Source organism: Anser brachyrhynchus (assembly GCF_964034855.1).
Source record: "Anser brachyrhynchus genome assembly, chromosome: 12".
In the NCBI taxonomy this organism is placed as follows: Eukaryota; Metazoa; Chordata; class Aves; order Anseriformes; family Anatidae; genus Anser; species Anser brachyrhynchus.
In genome coordinates, this window is record NC_137707.1 from 4,282,513 (window position 1) to 4,308,750 (window position 26,238).

The 26,238-nt window shown below is 36.7% G+C and overlaps 1 protein-coding gene across 8 annotated transcripts in view; it reads right to left on the bottom strand.

Moving 5' to 3' along the window:
- The window catches only part of CDH13 (cadherin 13), a 489,849-nt gene that overhangs the window by 35,126 nt on the left and 428,485 nt on the right, over positions 1-26,238 (bottom strand). For all 8 annotated transcript variants that reach the window (XR_013938364.1, XR_013938365.1, XR_013938366.1 and 5 more), the window contains 2 exons: positions 25,204-25,457; positions 7-149 (listed from right to left, as the gene is read on the bottom strand). Coding sequence is in view for 5 of the 8 variants with exons in the window: in XM_080552453.1 (XP_080408579.1) it covers positions 7-149; positions 25,204-25,457 (397 nt within the window). In the remaining 3 variants the exon portion in view is untranslated. The remainder of the gene's footprint in view (positions 1-6; positions 150-25,203; positions 25,458-26,238) is intronic.

Below are 26,238 nucleotides of genomic sequence, written 5' to 3' on the forward strand. Positions count from 1 at the left end.
ACTCACCACTGTCTATTGCCAGAAAGAGAGCGGTGTATATGTTGTCCTGAACATAAGGTGATTCCCGATCCAGGATAGCAGTGGTGCCAATGGTACCATTGGTAGGGTTAATTTCTAGCCAGCCTGCTGGATCCTTATAAACTGAGTACCTATATAAAAAGATAAAAGTCATTAACCAATTATATATCTAGACATACACTAATTACATTACTACAAAAAAAAAAAAAGTCTTTGCACTCACTGGCTTTCATGAGGTATATCTCTTAAGACTTAAAAAGTACAACTTAAACCTTGTGCCTTCCTTTGAGATAGATCATTACTGTTAGGCTCGTTTGAGAGAGAAACATAGAAAAGTTTGAGTCAATGTCTTTGGGTACAGATGCCCCAAAGCTTCATACAGAAATCAATATTTGAAGCATTGCATAGGACCTGTTTCCTACTAACAATCTTTGGAGTGATAGGTAGAGTACCTAAACACTTTCAAAGGACTTCTGCAGCAACAGGGGTATTTACAGACTTTATAAATTCTCTCATTTTTCCAGACTCAAAATTCTGGTTGGACTAGCAGTTTTATTTTTTATTGCGTTTCTGAGTGTTTTTCCTTTTTCTATTAAAATTAATTATCTTGGGTGGGTCTGGAGGTGCTATAAATGGTGGTGTATGGTATCAAAAAGAGAGTTTTGATTCATTAGCTCTAATTTGAGAGCTGGTTACATACAGACCCCTAGTTTGTACACATTTGATTTGCAGTTTGTAATCTAAAGTTACCTGCTTCTAATGGTTTCATTTAGATGCTCAGAGTCTTGGAACAATTCAACCACATGTATGTTGTCCAAACAAGGATTTGAAAATGCTGTCTGTCCAGATCCTGTAACATAATTCACTGCTGTGCTTTGTTTGCAGTCATCAGCACAAATATTTATACCCCGCTACTGGAAATATTTAGAAAGATTGCGAACTTTATGCACTAAGAATTGCCCTATTATACTGAAGTAATAAATGTAGGAATGTTCTGATTCTACACTGAGTTAAAGATAATATGTAATATAACAGCACAGAACTGAATGAACTGGCACCAATTCCCTCTTCAATGAAATTTTTATTATTTTAAACAAAACCTCCAATCATATAGTCAATACTTAGTATACTAACCTGTTTACCTTTTTTGTAGTGAATTGTTATAGGTCATGAACAGCCATAAAATCTTCTACAGACATTTTAAATTGTAAGTAATTGACATGAAACCTGTTACTATTTAATGAGTAGGTGCCAAGACAATACCTTTCATGTGAAAGGTGTCCTATGTGATAATGCTGCGAAAAATAATTTATCAGTGCAACTATCTCCTGAGAAAATAATCAAAAATAACAGATTGTTAGAAAGGGAAAAATAAAGTAGGTAAAATGAAATAAAATGGCAATAGGTAGAAGAAAGGAAAATTTGCAGGCCAACAAAGACATGGTCTCATTGAATTCCTACTTCAGAAGCTTGATTTGGTCTCTTGTGTGCTCTGAAAAGGTAAAAATAAGTGATGGTGAGTTGCTAGTTCCCTGTAACATACTGTAACAAACCTTTTGGAGTTTATGAGAAAAAGAGACGAACACTAAAAACACATGGCTTGCTTATGTTTCCACAGAAGTCACTCAGAGTTTCTCCACTGTCTTCCCCAGGAGCAGAAATGATCCCATAGGTAATATATGAAAACAAAGCAAAGCCAAACACTAATACATAGTGAGACTTTCCATCAACCCAACATGTTCTTCCACTTAACTATGTAAATATTAATCAATACAGGAGCTTTATCTTCTGTAAAAACAAATTGCTAGAATAGTAACAATGCAGATCATTATTTCATTTCACTTCTTTGTTTCTTTTTTATTGTTGTTTTTATAACTTTGCAACAAAGGTATGCACAAAAGTATGGAATCAGGGCAGCCTAAACAATTCGTAGTCTATTGTAAAACTGCAAATTCTCAATTAACCCTGAAACAATTTAAGAAGATTCAACACTTTTAAAGTAATGAGAATTTAAAATGGATTGTATTATCTTCCCTGATTGCTCTACAAAGCACTGATGGCTGTGCAAATAAAAAACTGAATTGTATAACCTGTGATTTGGCACAGGATATTGTGAAAGTAGTACTTTGTCTTTCCTACCACATTTTTTACTTATTGTAAGTATATTGCAGTACAGCTAAGATGATTATTCTTTTTTTTTTTTTTTTGAGGACTCTGCTAGCAAAAGATTTAGAATAGTCTCATTAAGAAAAGCACTACATATATATAAAAAAAAAAGAATACAGAGCTTCACTTTTTACGTTTAACTTTAGTGGGATCTAATTGTATGGCAGTATTGAAAATCAGACCATTTTTTAGGTGGTTAAACATAAATGTTTGTGCCTGCTTGCACCCACTCAGTTTTTGAAAATCATAAGCACATTGATAAGTCTGTATGGATGTATACAGGACTGTGTTCTCTGGACTGCCAATTACTGCTTATTCTGGACTTACTCTACATTGCATTAGTGAAATTTAGTGCTGCCTTGTGAGGTTTTCTGTATTTTGTTGTTTAGTTTTAAAACATGTCAACACGTGACAGTCCCCAAGGTTTTATGTGAACACCAGGACACGGGTAAGTGGGTGTAGTCTATTTTGTTTGTCATCTCCTTGCACTATGTTCATGCCCTGGCATTATATGTAAGACAAGTATTGCAAAAGAAGAAGAAAAAACAATTCCCTTAGACTGGGATCATCTACTGCAAAACATTAAGTACTTCAGATACAGACCTACGAACAGATGCAGAGAGGCTATAGCTGTAGAACAACAGAATACAAATCAAAATATGCACTTTGCCTATTTGGTGCAGAACTAAAATAAAATAGCATATATATGGAAATAATTTAAAATGTTTAAATGTCATCATCTCCTTCCTGTAATGCATGCAAATCATTCAGAGAACACCTCCTGGGGTTGCTAGCAGACGTGCATGGTGGTTGTGGCTGGCAGCTTGATTAGCACAGACTTACACAGAACAGTGGTGATAATATGGACATGGAAATATAATCAGAGCCCCAACCTTGCACTAGACAAAAAAACAATTTCACAGCCAACAGTCAAATAGCCCAGGGGGTCAAAGGAGGGCAGCCAGGCATCTAGGCACAGAGCCAGATGCTGCTTTTGACTTCCAGAGCTTGGTAGTTGCCAGACTTTTCCCATGTGGAGTCAAGGGGTCTTGGCTCTTATGTTTTAACAGAAAGAGAAGGAAGGCAAAATGAAGCATTTTGAACATATTGAGTATCACCACAACAGAAAAAAATCAGTGCCAAATCTATGCTGAATGACACATCTGTGCCAGCGTATTGTGCAGCACTGACAGGAGTTAAGCTGAGCGATCTGGAAAGGCTTGTCGGGGTGGTGGTTCTCCAGCCTTGTGCATCTGGATATTGCTCAAGTCACCTTCCACAGAGACGCTCTGACCAACAAGATGCAACAGAAAAGAAGTGGTACAGCAGTACTGGCCCCATGAAATATCTATCTGATCCTGCAGTTAGGCTTTGTACTGCAGACTGCAGGCATTAAGATGCCACTGTAGCAGACGACTGAGCAAGACTGTTATAGCACGATTAGGACCTGGAGATTTGCACTCTGAGTCCTGGCTCTGTCACGATGGAATCTGGGAAGTCATTTAATTCAAGCTACACACCCAATTCATAGCGTTAAAATGGAAGGATGTATTTCTGCCTTGAAGAGCTTTTAAAAGGATAACATCTATAGCTGACTGCTAAAGGACTGAGAGCATACAGCAATGAGTGACATCAAAAGTACTGAGACGCAGAACAGAAAAGAATAATTTGAACAGTTTTCTAAAGATGCAGAGAAGCAGTTACTGTCATTTGCAAATTGTATAGTTGTTTTTTTAAAACTATATTTAAAATAGAATTAAACACAGATGATTCAAAATTCATTCTCTCCTCTCGTGTGTACGCATGTATGCGTGTGTATGCTGACTGGTCCTGGATGAAACTTAAAGTGTAAAAATATTGATAGTAACCATTTTCATAGTGCTTCAATCTGTCCAATCTGATTGGAAGGAGTCTGTATCAGAAATGTAACAAAGCTTATTCATACATTAGATTTCCAAATCATATTTGCAACTTTTATGGATCCTGGTCCTGCTGACATAAGGAAAAAATATCAGAGTTGAATGCACCCAATATTCCCCCTAAGAAGTATAGGCACATTTGTATTTTGAATGAAAAGCATTCACATTATCCAAATTTCTGAATCCACAGCATTTCACCTACAATTAGGTAACATATTGAAGTTACCATATCTGTCTTGCTCCTGCTGGGACTGTACCATATAATGACAGTCTCTGATTTTTTTCTATGAGCTCTTCATGAACTACTCAAGTGAAATGATCAGTGGGGAAGGTAACTTCATATTTTCTGTGCTTAAGAGCTCAGCATGAGAACTCCCTTTTGTCTCTGAATGAAAAATTCTCTAAATACAGACATTATGTAATCTTTAAATCAAGCCAATATGAATTTCATCTCATTATATCAAGTCCACCTGAAAAATTGAGAGCAACTACCTTTGGAAAAACATTTACAGGTATTTGGGAGAGATCAGCATAGCAACTGCAGCATAAATATACACACCTATATAAAAAAACGGTTGTTCTAAGAGAAAGATAAAAACACTTATCAAACTATAAGTGTAACATTACATATCTGGATTAAAACTGTGTGGTGTTGCATAAGCTATATGTAGAGATGACATGACGTAGAGCTTTAGAGATCAACCTGCACCCCATCATCGTTTTCCATCTTTTCCACTGTGCTACCATTACCTTTTGCTTGCACAAATTACAGCAGTGTATGGCACCAGAAAGAGCACAAAAGAAGACCAACTGCGATTCTGGAGCGATTCTCCAGATGAAATATACTCTAGACTCATTTATGATGACACACGCATTTTTTCTGCTATTTGACTGTATGATAACAAAGGTAGTCCAGCTCCTATATGGTTTTAGGTTATAAGCTTTGGGAGAGCAACTTACATGTTGTGTATGTATATTCACAGCCTTGCCAGGGTCTCTAATTGCTATCCCACCATGCTGAATGCAAACAATAGTAATTCTCTGACATATATTACATCTAATATACTCTAACTATATTTTCACTTTTTTTTTTTTTTTTTTTTTAGTATTTGTGTCAGCAAAGCCATTGGAAGAAAGTCTTTGGAGTAGTTGTGGGTTTTCCCTTTTTTCAGATATTGAAACAACTGTTGATGAAAAAGATATAATAATTTCAAGATGCAGGTGAATATACAGGTTTACTTTCCATTTAATACCAAGAAAGAAAGCTACTGCCTCAAATTTTCCACTGTAGCCCCTAAGCACTATTTCATACAGCTCAGTAACACATGATCCATGGTCCTTGTGTTTAGTGTGTTTTCACATCTCCTTTTTTATGTGCTGAACTCAGGCTGGTAGTTTGCTGTTCAATTTGGAGATACCTGGATCTGAGCCTGCATGTGAGCATTACACTGTTTGGCATTCCTTTCAACAGTCAGCAACAGTCTGCAGTCCAACAAGTGCCAATGCCAACCACGCAGCCTCAGTGCAGTTGGCACTGGTGTGTCCTAATAGTTTTGAGTCTTCTTTTGCAACACCTTTTAAATAAGTGCACGCAGTTAGTGTGGCAGTGTTGTCAGAACTATGTAATTACTATTATGGGCACGAGATCACAAAAATTTCAGCATAACTCTGCTATTGTTTAAGGTGTTCTGTAGGCATATCTGAGTAATAATTCAGAGCTAAAGCCTTTTTCTCATGATTTATTAGCAATTCAAAAAAAAAAAAAAATGCCTGAAATAACAAAGGCATGTCAACAGGTAAATGTCTTTGTGTTAGAAGAGATGGGGCAAAAAGTAATCAGTATTGTTTTCTGTACATATACAAACTTCACTGCTGTTGGCAAATGAATATGCAATGCTACCCTGGCACTTTCTAATTCCCATATTCCACACTGCTTCCAACACACTGCTCTGTACCCAAGCATGTAGGCCTTGTGCTTTCCAAGGGGATACAATGGACATTTCCCTCTATTATAGACATATTGATATTATATATCAATATGTATACGTGACATTATATATCAGTATGTATATATGACACATTAATAGCTCAATATGCTATTTGTAATAGGTCTATGGTTTGTACACAGGAGATTTGGCTACTAGACCATTCAGCTATACATACAACATTTGAATTACCAGAATAACAGTTGGGCATTTTTGTGGGAACCGGTAATGTTAAGTACTCATAACAGCTAATGGAGATCCCTGTTGAATAATGAATATTGTTTTGTCATCCAGTGAATAGGACACCCATAAGATGATACAGCAACACATGCAGGCCTACCAAGTCAGCCAGATGAACTAGTTCTTTAATTTTTGCATTTTCCTTTTCATCCGTGTAATATAAATGAACAGAAAAAAAATATTAATCCTGCATTACAAAATCATAGAATATCCAAATTGCAAGGGATCCACAAAGATTATCATCCCAAAAGGACCACACACACACACAAAAAAAATCAGATCATATGTCTTAAGAGTGTTGTGCAAACATTTGTTGAACTCCCCAGACCATTACTAGTACCATACTGGAACTACTAGTAGTAAATTTTAAGCTAGCCTAGATATCTGTCCACTGTACTGGGGACACAACCTAAAACACAATTTCCATCAGAGGTAACAAACTAAAAAGCAACTGTGGAATTTCATATCACAGGGAAAACAGAAGCATAAGTATTTTATCACAGAACGTTACCAAAATCTACGCATTTATTCCTCTCAAAACCTACAGGTGCGCATATACATGGTATACGAGAAATGACAAAGGCAACAGTGCTGATATCCTGTTAAAGGTCTCTCTCAGATCTTTCTTAATCAATTGCATAAACACACGTGTTGATTCCTGATCCTCAAGGCTTTCAGAAAATCTGTGATTCCACAATACCGTCACTGACAGTTTTTAAGGCCCATTTTGTATTGTAAACCTACCTGTATCTGCTAGGTTTGACATATACATATCCCTTGTAAACATTCTCTATTAAAAGAGTTAAGAAACACCCAACAATCTGCAAAAGACACTGTTAAAAACTCAGAAAGGAAAGGAAAAACAACCTAAACTGTCGTCTACTTGTATTTTCCATTCCCCATATTTGACTTACACACTGCAAATGGCAAACCAAGCATAGTTAGCCATCTTTTCCCATTAAATATATGATCATACAAAATGCATGCCTTTCAATTTGGGTTGAAATGCTGTTACTAAAAGTATGGCTATATGCTAAATGTGCAGTAGGCTGTAAAATATGTCCTGTACTGCTCTCCTACAGAGATTCAGGCACGCTCAAATTACTTTGGGTAGATTCTTTAAAATAAAAAATGTTAAAATAAAAGAAGCAAATTTAACAGAAATATGCTATTATTGATAAGAATAAATACATCATTAACAAAAAATAAAACCTGAAGTAAATCACATTTTCTGGCAACATTGTTGAGAAAGGCATTAGGTCAGACGCATTTTTAAACTTACTGCGGATAGAGGATTTATGCAATAGCCATTTTTCAGCTTCATGGAACAGATTTGTGGGCTTGCAGACTGTCTGTATTTTTGCAGGCTGAAAATGTCAACTTAGAGTACAATTTAAAAAAAATAAATTAAAATCCCCATCAATGTTGTGCCACAAGTCACTCTATGCATTTTTTGGTCACAAAATTCATGTTTCTGTGTGATAAACTGGACATATTCCAGGGTGAATTCATTAGCTACGCACTAGTGCATAGCTTAGCTCTGCAGGCTGGGCATGACGATCTCTGTAGTAACTCACTGCAGCAGCTCTTTCCCAGGTGATCCCAAAGTGTCTCTCGAGTTTCTAGTTTATGTACGAACATAAGCATGCACATACTTTATTCTAACCCTATCTGAATAGCCATATACTTCTCTGGCTACAATGCCAATCTGGCACATGAAATAATGTAATAATTCCCTCCCAAGTATATGCATATCTGTTAGGATGTGGAGTGGACGGGATATACACACTACTAAATTCAGCACTGCTGCACACGACTGATATACATTGCTTTTTAAGGCTTAAGGTTTACACATTCATGTTTTTGGTCAGACACTTGATGTTAATACCAGCTTTCCATTGATTCAGTCTCAAGAAAAACTCCTTTCAGCTTGTTCTAAAGAAATGTGTTTTATAGAGAACCAGAGCAGGAACGCTGTGGTACTACGGGGCTGAGCACACCACTGAAGAAGCTCAGCAGTTTTTCCTAAAACTCCTCCATGCTATATGAACACAGAATATTCTCTAGAACAAGCTTCCATTTGAGTCTTCTTTCAGTCACACTTTCAGTTTATGAGTAATATACAGAAATGGCAAGAAAAGGAGCGTGCCCAGTGCTTGGGAGGATGACTTCTCTCTCCTACAGCCCTTCCTATGGTACCTGTCTGAACCAAGTAATAAGTGACAGTAAAGTCTGCTGGAAGTGTAAAAACAATTTCTCAGAAATATTGAAGCTGTTATTTTTTTTCTGATCTTTAGGACTGAAAGTGTGTACCTTTTTAGTTACAACATATTTAAAAAGGCAGACGAAATGAAATGGAAACTTTAGACACTACTTGGTCTATAGCAATATACCAGTACACTTAGGAATACTGTAACATTCTATTTCCAGTTTTAAAAAATAAAACTCCAATTTATTTTTTTCCATTAAAAATAATAAAAATTAACACACACAAGGATATTTTATACAAACAACAAATCTTGACAGGAATGATAACAAACAACAAAGCAAAACAAAACCACAAAAAAAATTGCTTACTTAAATCCTTTTTGCAGTTAATTGGGCTGTGACATAAATATAGTTTTATATGGGTGGGAGGGGTTCGGAATGCTGAGATATATCTGTTTGTGGAATTTTCTCTTAACTACATTCAGAGCCAAGTGCAGACCCCACAGACAGAATTAAGTAGCATACCTCACACAGAAATGTTTTTGTCCTGTTCAAGTAAAAATGAAGTATTGCCAGTACAGGCAAATTGGAGCATATGGGACTTAGCATAGAAGGTCAAATGAGAGAGCTTCAGCTGCTCTTCTCTACAGCTAAAGACAGATCAATATATACCCAATATTGTCTCCTGCTACTCACTGAATCAGAGGGAGCACAGTGGAAATAAAGTGTTAGAAATGTTAAGTCTATTCTGCATGAGACTTAAAAGGCAATGAGCTGCTTTGTTCAGACAGTGAGCAGGCTGGGGCTTTCATCTGGTAAATTTTAGCACTGGGAGTGGTTCTGTGCCCAAAAGGAACAGTTTGTAGGGCTGCAGCCACACTACAGACAGTAATTTCTTCTGTTTTCCTCTGCAAGGCACTTTTTAAATTATGCACCCCACCTCACCATCTGAACAAAAATACTCATCGTTTTGGCTTTATTTTCCTTGTCACATCAGTGATTTAGCAGGTTCACTTTCATCACAATTCTCTATCTACAATGATATGATCAAAACAGAATGAAAAATTAGATGAAATTCAGTTTCTAGTCCCCTGCCACTGAGAAATATGAGATCAGAAAATGGTTGACTAATTAGTTATTTGTGTGGAAAAAAAATAGAAGTAAAACCCTTGGTAAACATGAAGTAACTGTAGAGTCATTGCAATTATAATAATAATAATACACCAAAACCTACACCAATTAATCAAATGGAATTACTAAAACTGTAATAATGAGGTAGTTAAATAAACTGTTATGGAAAAGGAAAGCATTTTTGTTATTTTCATTGTACAGGCTTCCAAACATTTCTCTACACCAAGAACTAATATTCAGTGTTTTTTTTTTTTTTCCTTCAGGGCAAAAAAAATCCTAGGAGCTGATGTGTAACAGCAACAACAAAACAAATGCATTTATGTCTTTTTTAATCAGAAGTGATTAGGGCTATGGTTAAATGAACCCAGAGGCTATAACTATCTGAATTATTCCTAAAGCTAGGGAATAATACACCGGATCTGGGACTAACACACCTAGTATAATCAGGTTGTTACTGTTAGAATAATTGTCGACATGCAAATCAGTAAAAGTTTTTTCATTGCAGCAATTGTGCCTCAAAAGCTAATCAACGGAAAGAACTGGAGGTTCTTTTATGAAGTACCTAGAGAAGGTTTTGGCAGTAAAACCCTATCAAGTTTCTGTATATGCCAATTCTTTGCAAGTGTGCTTCCAACAGAAGCAGCTTCTCCCACTGCAAATCCATTTGCTGCTTTTCTTTCAAGCTGGGGTCCTGGTAGCTCTCAAACACAGGAAAATTTTCCTAAGAGCCCAGCAGATTCACTACTAAAATGTCACTATTGAACACAGCCACGAAGTAGCACATTTCTCCAGATTTAGTGGGAGGTATTTTTTTTCTGAGGGATAGACAGAAAAGAGGTGAGAATTGGCTCACTGCTGTGAAGCATTAGTCTGTCTGGATCAATACAACTCCTGTTGCACTGCATATCCTACTGCCAGGAGCCAGGCTGCTCCCAGCAGCAGATTACTTTGACCAGCTGCCATAAAACCTCGGTTTTGCCCTGGCTAATACTTCCCAGAGTCGTGAAGCATTCTCCCCAAGAAGCAGGGCAGTGGAGCAGCCAGTGTGGGCTCCAGCACAGGTTTGTAGCCCATGCTTGTGTGATGCTTGGCTGTTTGTGAGATCTCCTCTGGCCCCCATCAACAACGATTAACTCTGGGACCCACCTTGTAGGGAAGCAACAGAATTAATGTTTCCGCAAATTAATTTCCAAAAGGAAAGCATAACAAATTGGTGAATATGCTGAATAATCATTTTAGCACAGTTTATGTCCTGTGCCAATCTAAGGCCTTCACAATATCGATGCCATTTAAAGCAGAGGTTAGTGTATCAGGCATCCCCTGTTCATCTGTTTCTCTCATGCTCGCTTGCGTTTTGTTGCCCTCTTGTTCCATTTTCCTCATCAGAACTTTTCTAAGAATTACAAGCCAGTATAAATCTAGATGGGACCTAGATCCTAGAGGACTAGGCTATCCCAGAGATGCGAAATAACTCCTTGTCACTCTGAAAATAATTAAAAAGTAAGCTTAGAATGCTCATGGGCCATTTGTCCTATTGCCAGAGACGCAAGCCATACCAAGGAGGATATTTCTTGAATTGGTTCCTGCAGATTTAGCAGGATGACTTCCTCTGATACTAAACACACACAACTCCCTTTAATTACAACTGTTCATTAGGTAGTGAAGAATATTCACAAACAACACAAATGAAATGAACAATGTCTAAATCTGAACACTGTAAGAACATATACATATGGGATCACTGGGAACATGGCCTCTGGCTGTCCTCAAGGCATTCAGAATTATTAATAGTGTGACTTTCCTCTCTCTTATCCCTTACTATATGTAGCCATTTTTACCTCTTCAATGCCAGAGAAAATTCTTGGAAAGTTGAAACTATGAATTTGATGCAAATTTAAAAAGAAATGCTTCCTTGACTTATGTGAGGGATCCTAAATGGGAATTTGAAAGAGGAAAAAATGTGAGGTATTTTTTATCATGCTGGCTAGTAAAAAAAAATACTTACCTCTAACAGAAGACTAAATTATGATCCTCAAAGTGCTAGACGATGCTTGGAACTTTTCCTAGGGAAAAATGTGCCCAGTATTTATGACTTATAGCTTTTTTTTTTTTTTAATTAAAACCTGGACAAAGGCGGGGGGGGGAGGCAAGGAGGAAGAGATGTACTATTATAGAAGTCATGAAAGTAATGAAGTAGGTTTTAGCCAAAACACTGCAATTCCAAATAAAAAAATTACTGAATGTTACAAATTATTAACTCTGAGTTGAAAGAGACATTAAACATTTCTGAATGAACAGCTGCTTAGAAGTCAGAGGCCTTGAAAATGCAGTAGCTCTGTGAAATCTATTCTACCAGAAAAATCTGGATCGTGGCCAGAAAAAGCAAATATATTAACAAGATAGACCTTTTCTAGAAAATAAGTGCGAGACTCACAAACCCCAGCCTTGGAATCAGTGGACAACATTAGTTAAAGTTGTAAAAGAGATGCCACGAAGGAAATGTCTGCCCAGTCTGTCAAGTCAAGGTCAGCAAAGATAATGTCAAAGGCTCCAAGCAACAAAGATGACGAAGCAGAGTCCGTCTTGGATCCCTCAAACAGGGGTGTGAAGTGTCTGCTATGAAGAGCATGTAACTACAGAAAAGGACAGACCTGGCAATTAGCATTTACAGAAAAGCTATCTCATTATCATGTGGCAATTTTCTATGCCTAAGTAAATTCATGAAAGAAAAAAATTCATTATGAAGAACGAATACTTCTAACAAAGTAACTTGAGACCAGATCCTAATTCCATGAAGTTTTTCTTTAAGGAAAAAAAAAAAAAAGATAATAATTAGGGATCCCTTGGCTGTATCAGGTATTGAAGCCAAAACACTTACATAAGACTATTTACTGCGATGAACCAGCAAAAACGTTTTCACTATTTTTTTCTTAGCTTAGCAAAAAAGGACAAAGAAAAAAAAGACTAGTGTAAGAGAACAAAATTTAACACACAATGAATTGACCATGCGGTAAGTAGCAACTCAGAAAGGAAATCTGTGAAGAAGCTGATACTGCCAGAAAAGTAATCGAAATAGTTTTCTGTGCTGACAGAGCTGGGACATTCCTGAGTTGGCTGAACTTGCACAGGACTCATTTCTAAGATTCAGCTATTTCTAAGGCAAGCACCGTAATGCAGGAGATGATAGGAGAGCAATAATGTTCTGCTGACTTATAAAAGCCTCCATGTGGCTCTGAGTTTCTTGGCAGGTTGAGGCTAGGGGCCTGGCAAGAGAAATAGTCCCACTCCGGCTTGTTTGCTCTCCTGTCCCCATTGACTACACACCACCGTACCCCCAGCTCTGTTCAAAGTGTGTAAGTAACAGCTAATAAAAAGTATGCAGCTGGTGTGGGTTCTTTCTCCAGAAGCTCATTGTGGTGAGATACGATGTAGTTTGGTTGCTAATCCTATACGAGTGTGTTTTCATGTATTAGGCATAATCTAGAGTGGCAAAAATCCACATTGGAATCCAGACTTCCCCCAAGTAAAAGGAAAACACTGAACCTGGGAGTAGAGTTGAACCCGATCCAGGCAAAAAAGCTGGCTTGAATCTTGTTTTTTCTCACATTAGAGCACTGCCTGAGCCATTATTTATAGCCTTTGCTGTATGTGGAGCTGATCCCCAGAAGTGTATTTCATGTTACCAGTTCACAATAACAACTGAATTAATAACTGACATCTCTTAGAGAGGATTTGTTCAACAGGGAGAGAGCTGTGCAAACCCATGGCAGGCTGTGGCATCACCCCTGGCCTCTCCTGTCATCCTCCAGAGCCCGTGCTGCTATTGCCACTGCAGGCTCCCGTCAGCCCCTGCCACGCACTGATCCCCCTGTGCACCCCACTACACAGCCCCATGCACATGTTTTAATTTACACATCTCCCAGTTTATTTGTTTTCCTGTACCTGTGGGATGGGTGTCTGGCAGTAAAGCTTTATCGGGAAGGCTGGACTGCTTCATTAACCCACCTCCTGCACCTGCCACAACATAGATGCCAGCTCTAAGACCAAAATGGCACCACATCTCTCCCCTGCCCACCACCAGGAAGCTTGGCAGAAACAGCAGTGTGCTGCAGATTCAAGTTCCTGCTAGTACACAGCACTGGCAGTGGGGAATGAAAGGCTTTTCCTGGCTCAAACCCTTTATGTAAATGTCCTAAATGCTACGTCTAGGGAGAAAATATGTGGAATGCCCAGCCTAGTCAAAACCACAGAATCACTCAGGTTGGAAAAGACCTATAAGCTCATCAAGTCCAACCTTTAACCTAGTACTAAAGTCCACCACTAAACCATTTTACAAAGTCCTACATCTACACGTGTCTCGAAGACCACCAGAGACAGTGACTCAACCACTTCCCTGGGAAGCCTATTCCAATGCCACACAACCCTTTCCATAAAGAATTTTCTCCTAATATCCAATTACATTTTAGAATGAAACAGAATCAAACCTGAATGATTTTGGTCTCAGTTGAGTGCCAACCAAAGTTAGTTAAAAATTAGTTAACTCCTTGTTCCCTATTTCATCTGGTAAGCATCTATTATAAAGGTTAGATTCTCTAAAGGTCAGTGCTAGAGCAGGAATTAAGGATGGGGTTATTTTACAAGAAAAGATTCAGGGTTTTATTAACTTTATTTTAGCAGCTTACATTTTCCTGTATTTTTTTTCTAAAATCCTTGTGTTTATTCATGAAAAGTATTTTACACACAAAAACAAAAACAAAATAAATTTGTCCAAGAAGGACTTCTTAAGGAAATTCTATTAGTTATTCACACAGATGTGAGACTCACTCTGTGTAGGCATTACTTTTGGAAAAGTATACAGAAGCACATATGCAACAACTCATGCTAAACTGAAGTCCTAGTGAAAACAACATCCTTACCATTGCTCAGCATCAGATTATGTTTTCAGTTGTGTATTACAATACATGAATATGATGATGCAAACTTCATGTCAATGTCTATGTGAAAAATATATACAAGGCTGTCTGATGTTTGATTAATGGTCTGAGTTTATCTGGAATAACTGGAAATTCTCAAAGGGTTTTCTAAATCGTTTGAAGAGCCAAGAAATTAATATATTTGTTTCCATAGAAATAGAACTCAACTAATTCCATAAAATATGTCACTCTGGTATTACTATTGCAGCAATTAAGATGTTTTTCCTTTTAGTTCTTCAGTTTAGCTTTGTTTAAAAATAACTGTATTTGTAGTAGGAAAACAGACTGTCTTGATGCATTTGTATAGTTTTGTAGCCCTGAGGAATTAATACCCACTGAGTTAAAATACTTTCCAACCTTGTAGCATTTAATAACAAAGAAGGAAAGGGTAGGTTAGAACTTCAGTAGTGTGTCTGATAATGTGAGAAAGTAATATTCAAAAAAATTCACACTACTGTCCAATCCAGTAATAGGAAGAAAAAGGCGTATTTATCCCTGGCTAGTAATAACTAAAATTAAGCTTTCATTTTCCCCAGCTGATTTTGAATACACTGTGCACTTCATGGGTGCAGTTCTGACAGAAGAAAATTAATTATCTTTCATTCTTTTTGTAATAATAGGTTCCTACTGTAATAATTAACTGCTATGTACGAATAAACTCCTATCTGAGCTTTATTTGACTGAGTACACTGAAGTATACAAAAAAAAGTGCAATCACTTTCTGTCAGAAATGTTGAAGCAATTTGTAATATCAGGTCATAACTTTTCCTTTATTTTAGGCCACTCACTTTGGTTTGCCTAACCCACTGTCTTTAATGGCCATGACAAATGAAAAGGGAAGTGTGATTTACCTGATCTGATCTCTATGAATCAGGTTTTTAGGTACTCAAGCTGTCCAAACGCACTTTAAAATCCATGGAGCACCCTCCTACCTGTCTAGCCCTCATCACTTTTCAGGATTGTGTATAACCAAGTCTTAGTTGCTTTATTTATAATGTCATCAAGTCTAGGTTGTTACATTTATTATAGGTTGCTGTGATGATTTTTTTTTTCTCTTTCTGCTTGTGCCTTCAAGGAATGCTGGAAAAAATGAAATACTACTTTTCACTTGTTGAACAAAAACATTAAAAGTCAGATTCCACACAGTTATATTCTGAATGCTTGCTCTGATGCATTGCCTACTACAAGCCTACTCTACACAGCCCAATTGTTCTATGATATTCATCGTTATAACAGCCGTGTCCCTTCCAGATGTACATTAAGCAACCTGACAAATACAAGGCATTTAAGAGATCTGCTGGACAGTGACGGAAAATTTGAAGAAGTTAGAAGAAAGCTCCACATAAGTATTCATTTATGACACAGAAAAAAGCTTTCATTAGGGGTTATGAGATTAAGCACTGAAAAGACAAAAAATGGAAGAATTACAGTTGTTTGTTTAACCTTAATTTGCCATAGTGATGCCACAGTGATTCTTCTTGACAAAATTTATATCTAGGCCTTGTTTGAATGCAGTGTGGTACCAACAAGGCAGACATTTTACCAACAGTCTTTCACTGTTTGGTCATAACTAGTCATAGTTACCTTTGCTTCCAGGGCCACAAGCAACTTTTAAGTTCTCCATTTTGAAGCTATAAACCTTGAGCCCTATTAATACAAAAATTTCTTGTTTTAGCCCTGAAGCATAATCAGATAAATTCTGTGTCTGCATTTGTTTTTTATGTATAAAATACTAGCAATGACCCAGGGCTGAACCTCCAAAGAGGCCATGCCTTAGGCAGGTAGAATTCTACTGGAAATTTCTCTTTGGAAAGGAAAAGAAGGAAACATTATTCTGACAGACACAATAAAACAGGTAAATGTGTAAAAATTCTCCAGGGGTTGGAATATTCAATGAAATGTGGGTGATACAGGTTAGTATCTCCAAGGCAATGCTATGCCAAGTACTACCCAATAGAGCTGCCCCAAGGGATCATATGGATAATAATTATGTAGCTACATGTAGGCAGGCATGTCTCTGTAGGCATATTTACCTAGAGCATACTGGTCATAAAGTTAGGAAGAAGTCAGTCCCTAGCAATTCACGTTTGAATCAAGAATGGATCTGCAGGGTTACTGCTGCTTAACAAAGTGCATAATTTCACTCTTACTCAGAAGCTATTTTACAGAAATTGACGTCCTTATTACTAAGTTAATAGAAAAATTCCAGCTGAACTCTACAAGACTTTTTTCCTATTACAGTAACATTGCAGAGCTCCATTTAGTAAAAATGAGTGCTTAGGCCTTCTGACAATTTCCTTACTGAACTCAGATTCCACTCTAAAAATAATCATTTGTGAGTCTGAAAGATGAGGTTCTTCATTTTTTGAAACAGCCAGACTAGGGATGTTTTGCTGTTCAGTACTGGTTATAAACATATATCAGAAGCTCCATGTATTTCAGAAAGCTTCTGCTCTGAGGTGAAATCCTATACCCAGATTCAGTGGGAATTTTACCACTGAATTCAGCATGTCCATGGTTTACTCTATCTTTATTCTGGAGACTACAAATTAATGAAATGTAGCCATAACACTGGCACTTTATATCTTCACAGCATGGCAAAAAGCGCTGAAAGAATTATAGTTTCCTGTTTCCAATCAGGAACTGAATACCTGACAACACCTGCTCTGGTATCATCTGAGATCTGCACCTGCTTTAAAGAGGGAAGCACTGAGCTCCACAAGAACAAGAAGAATGGCTTAATTATACACTTCTGCTTGGTGACAGGAGTCTGGCCTAGATGTGTAATTGGTCTCCTTGGCAAACTTTTGAGTGCTTGGTTTCCCAGCTTTTTCCGTGTTATAAAATAACACTGGTCACTGGGGTTACAATCTTTACATATTACCAGTGCAAATAAAACTCTGTCAAGGCACCGCTGAAAACCGTTGCAGCTACATCCAGACATGCAGGCACAATCTAACTTGGCTGAGTTGGACTCAAGAATTCAATGACCATAAAATATTAACTGAATTCCTACCACTCCCTCCCCTGTCAACTTGCCTCCTCACACGGCATCCACGTATTTGATAGCCAACTTATTATAATCAAGATACTCTTTACTTCTTCCAGAGGCAAAATCCTGCCTTCTCTGAAACCAGAAGAGAACAGTAATGACAAAGTGAGTTATTGTCAGGATCTGACTTCCACTGCAAGCATAACTTGTGACTGATATATCCTATTGTTATACTTCTCAAGAAGATCTGCAGTATTGTTTAGTCAGCGACATGAAAAATGTGCCCTATAATTTCACAGTTCACAGACATTCGTTCTGAGGGCTGACATGGTTGAAATCATAATATGGCATAATATTGTTACGCAGGAAAAAGACAGAGGGTCTAATTAAACTCCCCTTAAATGTTACATTTATCCTTATTAATCAAGAATTTTAGATTCTTAAGGTAATATCAAGGGAAGCTAAAATTGGTTTCTATGGCTTATTTGATTACATGGAAACACAGGTTCTCAATTTTATCATATACAGCTTTAATATCAGCATATTAGGTATAATTTATGCCAACAGAGTAGAGCAGACAGAAAATTTTAAGAATACAATCCTCTGACAAGTCTTGTCAGGATTGATAAAGGCTGGTTTCTGATAGATGGGTTCCCTTCAAAGCTGTGAATGACTGGATTGAAAATTCCTGAGACCCTTGCGTTAGTTCAGGAATTTGGGTGAAAATTTGCTCTCTGCTGGGCCTCCATTTATACTAGGAGAGGACAAGGAAAAATAGCTGTCACAGCTACCTGTTCACGTACATTAATCTTTCCCCCAAAACCTTGGCAACAGCTGGGAAGAACAAAACAGTTCTAAGATGTCAGCATAAATAAACCAGAGAGCATGGGAAGGTTCCCCCACCTCCCTGCAAGACAAAAGAAGGGATATAAAAACTTAGCATCAACTGGTTAGATGGTATTGTTGTTAAGCACTAAAAATGAAGATATGCAAAAGCAGAAAAGAAGAGGGCTAACATCCGCCCCAATACAAAGACAGAGGATATCAGTAAGAAAAAGGGGAAAAGAAACAACTAGGGAGCCTTTGAGCTGTTCACCAAGAGAAATGCTGGAAGCAACTGAGGACTCCTAGGAACTCCCCAGGGTGTTAAATTGCAGGTGTTGACAGGTTGGCTGTAAATTAAGTAAGCCAGAGAATCCCTATGAGTAACAAAAGAGCTGAATAACAGACTTTGGGAAGCAAACTATCAACACCTGTTCACTACTCTGAGGAAGAGTAGGTCCTATAACAGTACAGCTCCAGTATTGAAGCTGACAGAGTTCAAAGTGACTTTCCTGAGTGGTCAATGTAAGATGCTGCCCATAGCTCTTATAGGGCCTTGTTTCCAGATTTGGCAGTTCTGCTAAGATCCCAGCACTTCGATTTTACTCTGTTAATTTATTCTCTTCAGTCTGATCTTGGGAATTCACACTGGTGATTCTGATTTTTATCAGTTGCTTCCACCAAGTTAATTCAGACTCTGTGATCTCTCTGAACAGTGCTGGCCAGCTACATATCAGCTGAACAGGAGAAATGGGGCCTGGTTTTGCTCTTAAGCTGCTATCACCCTTCCAGAGTTAAATCAGTGTGATCATAGGTATGAGAGGAGGATAAAAGAGGGGCAGTATGCTCCAGACACAATTTTGCTCCTTTCCCATCTTTATGCAGCCCTAAAGAGTTTGTTGTATAGGGAAAGAGTGGTATGCTTACTTTGTTTATTAAACAAAAGGTGAAAGTCTGTTTGGTCAAACAAGGGAAAAAAAAAAAAAGACAACGTATTAATATTAGGATAATTATACATGTATATCACTGTGATTACCAACACTGCTAGTATTAGCACATTCAAGAAACAGTTTCAGTAAAAAGACTGTTGAGCTAATTATTGATGGGAGAGTACATAAAATTATAGATGGTAATTGCATAGCATGATGGAATTGGCCAAGTTCTTTCTTTTAGAAGTAATTGGATTTCTCCTTTTCTGGCTTTGCTTGCCTGCCGCAATACATGCAGTTCTTTAGAGTTACTGTTTCTGTGTCTCAAAATTTTGCAGGAAAGACAGAAGGGGAAAAAGTTTTACTTCGAGCAGATGCCTTCTCTACCTGTCTTTCCTTCTAACTTAAAAATGAGAAAGGAAAAAAAAATAAATAAAATTCCACTGTCCAATATATGGCAACTTCAGATCCAGAGATGTGCTACAAATTCCCAATGGCTGGGTTCAGGCAGGTCATAAATAAAACTGCGGAGCCAACTCAAGATGCTCTTGGGTGTAACTTACAGTGAAAAACTCGGGTGCTGCATGCAGAGAGCATGGCTTAGCCATTCATTTATAACAACAGAACTATTCTTCTGTCTGCACAAGGAAAACAAATCTCCTGTTGTTAGGAATCAAAGACAAGTCCTTCAGACTCTAGGAGACATATTTAACAATGACTAAGTATGTTACTTCATAAGCATTCACTCTTTAGGACTTTCTGTCTTTCATTATATACTACTTCTGCAAGTGATTGCAGTGTATCCCAAACAGCAAGTTTCTTGACCTCCATCTGCAACAAAAGCACTTTTAAAAGGCGTGATGTGAAAGTATGCAAAATTGATCCCTTAAATGGTAGTGAGGAATATGATTTAAGTCTCCAATGGGGTTCAGAATCTCTGAAAAAATCCCAGCAAGAGACATGAAATAGATTTCCTGAAATTTCCTTACTATTCGTGGCTTATATATTCACTCATACAAGGGTGGTGATTGGTAGCAACAAGAAAAGTAACAGAAATAAACTCCCCACCCCCCTCCTTTTTTTTTTTTTTCCTAGTGAATCTTCCTTAGTTTTCTCAAGTATTTTTTTGAGATTTGGAATAAACTCACTGAACTACAGATCTCACTTCAGCATAGTTTCAGCACTATTTTACAGAATTTTAGGCTTTTTTTTTTTTTTTTTTTTTGAGACAATGTACCTTATTCCATGCTTCCAGAAACAATTTATACTATGTGGAGTCAGCTGGAATCAGGTGCAGATAAAAAAAAATACACACGCAACTTGCTTACATATACTGCTTCAGATATTTTTGGCAACCTTTTGTATTCCCACAAAACTTATTGTAGTTTGGGTTCTGTTTCTAAGTTCTCCAGCTTCAAATACTGCATTTTAATTCTACTTAATGAATTAGATATGCTTTAGAGCTATAATAAACTTTTCTTGTGAAGATATCTCTGAAGCATTGAGTCAAATTGCTTACTGAGAATAAATACTGCAATAATATATTTACATAAATAATTTAAAATCCAAGAGCACAGTAGGTAATAAAAATATATCGCCACGATAAACCATGAAACCAGAGAATAACGTTGCTTTAATTAAAAATTACAAATACACTGCAGTAAACAACTTATTTACACATAGTTAAAAGTCTAACTACTGAATATCCTGGACTTGTTGAATCCAGAAAGGAAAAAAATACTTAAACCAATCTCTCCACACAGACAAAATATTGAGGACCGTAACTGTGTTTAATTAAGATCTACTGTTAATAATGGATTTCAGAGAGTAAGACTCTTCTTTTAATTTCCCAAGGTGGAAAATGTTATTAAATTTGGCCTTTAACTTCTCATTGACATGTACACTTGAAACTTCTGATTAAAATTTCAGAGGTTGGGAAGAGGCACCCAAAATTAAACTCTTAAATCTGGCACAAAAATAACAATGATCCCTGATTAAGAAATCAAATTTCAGAAACTTCATTACAGTTCTATTAATAAATTGTTGGGTTATAATTAAAATGGTGCCTGCTGGTTTTCTTTCCTTTTTTTTTTTTTTTTTAATTCTAAAAAAGGTGGAAATGAGAGGAAATTAAATACTTTAAAAATAGGTTAATGAATCTAAGAAATGCGATCCAACTTCAATAAGTTTCTTTTCTTTCTGGCAGTGATCACAGAGGAAAAAATGTTGCTCACCACCCAAATGTATGTATTCAGGTAAATTCCCTTGTTCTGTCTGTTCCTTCCTTTCTACAACATCTATGGTACAAAGCGCACTATACTCATTGCAACGTTTTTACAGGAAAACATAAATCTGGCCATAGTTGGGAAAAGTCAGTGTTACCCTAGTTTTAAACAGGTATAATTTAGAGTAAGATAAACCAGATGCCTACGTTACTTGGGTAGTCAACATAAGCACGTGGTTCTTGTTTCCAATAGGATGTTTCTCCTTTGAGTTTCTTTGAAATGTTAACATCAGTAGGTCAGAGAAGAGCTGACACTATGAAAGTTCACTGCTAATTGTGTGCAAAACAGATAGCTAGAGCTTGTTATGTGGTTTTGAGTCTAACAAATACTTGGAGTCATATTTTGTTCAGTGTAATACATTTTCGCCAGCTTGTTTGAGCTTTTAAATGAAATTTCTCAGTCTGCAAAAACACATCAAGCTGAACAATAAGAAGGAAAATTGCTTCAAAAGTACAGCTGTCTTTAGGAATTTTTACAACATAAGCCACATTTTTCAAAGAGATAAGCAATTTGAATCTCATTCAAACATGTAGTGTTCGAACTATAAATTCAATCTACATGTGGACAGTGGCACGAAAGGTTTCAATACACTGTTCATGGTTCTTGAAATGCATTTATAATGTTATATCTAGTACAGTAATTAAATTTCCTAATTACCAATAGCCATCAGCCCCTTCTAACAAGTTTTATATAGAAAACTAACCAAAAAGAATAAAGCTGCAATTAGACATATCTCAGTTGTTATAGGCTGAAAATAAAAAAGTAAAATTAGTAATTCTCTTGTTATTTTGTTTGTATGTCTGCACATTTTGAACAGACATACACTTTATTGGGGGTGATGGACATTGTTCACATAGCACACAAAAATCTGATATTCATTGCCTATTGCAGACAAACAACATTGCTTACTGATTGTCACTGATATTTAGTGTAATGTCTTTTAAAAAATTCTGTATTGTGTCTGCATGGCCTCTATTCTACCAGTATAATCAGAGTAAAGACTCTGATGATACAATTATTACAGAATAGTCTGAGAATTATGTAATTTGGCATGCAACCTGCATAAAAGCTCTGGACCTAGGCCCAAACTCTAAACAAACACCTGCCTATAGGAACTTAAGACAAAAACATTTCTGCCAGACCCAAACTAGTGAGTAGCTTTGGCCTTTATACATGCAATTTCACATGACCCAAATTGCAGATGCTGCTCCCATATACTGCAGACTTCCTTTTTCATTGCTGGTAGCTGTGTTTCAGTAATATTGGTCAGTGTTAAAAGTGTCTTTTAAGAATGCTATTTTATGCTTTTCTGTTATTTTATCAGAAGGACATACAGGTAGTGAAACTAGCCTTGCGTTCCACTTTTCGCCAGATTTCCATTATATTTGCACTATTTTCTTCTAACTTATACAAGCACTTCCTTTTAAATAGTTTCCATATATAATCATTCTTCATCCCCAACCCAAACGAGCTTATTTATGTTCTTTCATATGCAGAATACAAAAGAAAATCTTGCTTTTGGTTAAAAACCTTCCAGATTCTAGCTGCAGAGGTATGAACACACTTCTGGGAAATTTCTTTGTAGTTTATGAGCTAGTAATGGTCAAGATTTTAGAGCTCCTTTGCAACCAGTTGTGAGATGTGGTGGACTGCAAAAAGTGTTTATGTTACGCAACTGATTACACACAACACACAAAACTAACAGAGTTTTCAGTGACTTACTAGTATTTCCTAAAATTTCAGTGGCAATTCAGATAGGAGAAATTCAGCAAAATTAGTTGGTCAAGGAGAGAAATTCAAATAGGTTCCGGATTGTTCATTTTGATAACCAAATCCAAATATTTTCTTGACTTTTTTCTTTTAGCATTGCAAAATCAACTGTTAGAATAACTAATATGACTCTACTTATCTGCCATGGAAATATGTAAACTTATGGAGAACTTCAGTAACTGTTTCTTAAACTGAGTCCCAATCCCAAACGGCATAAATATCTTTTCACTACACAAACCACATTCTGAATAGTGCTGCTGAAGGTTATATTGCTGTATGCAATAGAAATCCCATAGTTTTACCATCCATCAACACAAATCTGTGTGACAACAGTGAAAGAAATAAATCCTTAGAGCAAAAGCTAAAATTAAGAATATCAATGCATTCTGTAAACAAATAAATTTAGAAAACAAGGGAAATGACATCTGCTAAAAATCATCCTTCAGATAAACTGATCTTTGAATGGCAAAACTCAAAGTTGCTTTTGATAGAAAGAACTGAAATATTCACACTCCATTAACTAAGTATTTTTGAGGTGATGCAGAGAACTGAAGCTTCTAATTATCTGCCTTGCCTTTTTCCTCCTTTATTGCAGATGACAACGCTCACCTGATAAAATTCACCTTCTCATCATTTGAATCCAAGATTGTCAGTGCAGTCCTTTACAATGGCATGCTTACCAACATTTATTACTGACAAAGAACATCTTCAAGATCCTTTTGTAAATCAGCATTCCTTTTGTAAAACAGTACCTATGCCAGACCTTCTTAAGGAAATGCAAAATCAATGTTAAATAATCGTGTAATAGTAAGGAAATCTACCTCCACAGTATAGACTGATGTTACGCATTGTTTAGGTAAAGCTTTGAAGTCATTCTCACAAAGATATTTATGCCTTTATAGATATACGCTGATATCTACTGGAAATTAAAAATAAAATAAAAAAATAAATAAAATAAAATAAAATAAAATAAAAAACAAAAATTACACAGCTGTAGGCTTTAGCTTTAGTGCCTTATCTGCAGTCCTCAAATGCTAACAAAAGCAGTCTGTAAAGCCAAGTTAGTATTAGGGAAAACCTGTTGATCTTTCATTAAAAAAAAATTAAAAACAAATCTGAAAACAAAAGACCAGTCGAGGTGGATCAATTTATAAGACAATGGTATCACTTAATACCCAGCTTTGCTCCTTGTGGCATGGTGCCTGTATAGATTACTTTATCATAGTATAGAAATGAGCATTTACTTGCATTGATCTGGGCAAGAACAAGTCCTAGCTTACTGTAGCTTCAGTGTTTCAATGAGAAATACTGTCCCTTAGCCCTTGAACACAGATGTACAATCATTATTTCACTAAGGAACATTATAAACTATCATAAACCAATTTAATCAATATGTAAAATAGGTGAGTTCTATTCACATTTTCAATTTTACATGTTTTTTCTGGCTCTCATGAAGGAAAAGGTATAAACAAGCAGGTTAAAAGTTATTTTGAAACACTATGCAAAGGTATATCTATTGCTTGTGGCACTCGATTGTTCCACTGCACTCTCATAGCCTGGAAAACTATTGTCCCATGTCTAATGCAGTTCTTTGTCTCCATCATACTGAATCTCTTCATTGCAGGAAAAAAAGAGGCCACTTCTTCCACTTTTTATTATCTAGAGCCCAAATGACTTTAATTTAACTCTGTACTGGCAGACAAATTATTGGGCACAAAAGACACTCAGTTTCTAGTGGATGAAAATTAGAGGGTACTGCACTCACCTGATAGTCTGATGTTGCAAAGTATCTGGATCAGTGGCATTTACTGTTAACACGACGCTGCCAATAGGGATGTTTTCTTGTTTTGTCACTGTCATTGGGTTCGGGTGGAAAACAGGGCCTTCATTCACATCCTTAACAGTGATCTGAACGGTTGCTGTGGAACTGGGGCCATAGGCTATGTCTGGAACCAGTGGGTCTTCATTTTCTACTTTGATCAGCAATGTGTGGAATGCTGAAATCTCGTAGTCTAAAGGCTGTAAAACATTATAAATCAGAATAGAAAGAGCAAAGAGAGTGCTTAACACATTTCTTCATTCAATTTCCCACTCAAAACTTGTGGGAGACAAAATTAGCCAGAAAGGGAGAACAGCATTTATTGCATCTGATGTTTGGCCAGAGTTTAGCAATAGACAGGACAGTAGTTATAAAGTGTGCTGAAGATAATTCCTACCTTTCTTATTTATTTACCATTCATTTATATTACCATTCATGTAAAGGAAAAGGGAAAAATAATGTGAAAACCAGAAAGTTCACCATGCTTTGAGATTAACAGACGCATCATGGTCTCCTAGAAATTTTCATAATTCCTCTAGTTCATCACACTGAAGAATTCATACTGTTATACTCTTCAGCTGTTATTTTTAAACAGCTTCATTTGAGCTTTATTATTGGCAAGTTGACCAGTTGCACTTAATGAAAGACTATGTCTCTATATCTAAGAGCATATATTTTTCTGTCATACCTCAAACATACGGTTCTTACATATACATGCTTATTTATGGTTATATGCATTTTTCAAACAGAGCAGGGTTATACTTAATAGCTATATATGATAAATAACATAAGGCTCTTTTCTCAACTCCTACATTGAAACCAAACCCCCTGCAATGGAAAAACATTCCATTACTCTTTAGAATTGAAAATGCATTTTCTGAGGCATTCTCAAAAAGAGAAAATTCTGGTACAGGCAGCAACCAGGACTTTTTTTTTTTTTTTAAATACAGGATTATCTTCGATTATCTTTTTATTTTATTT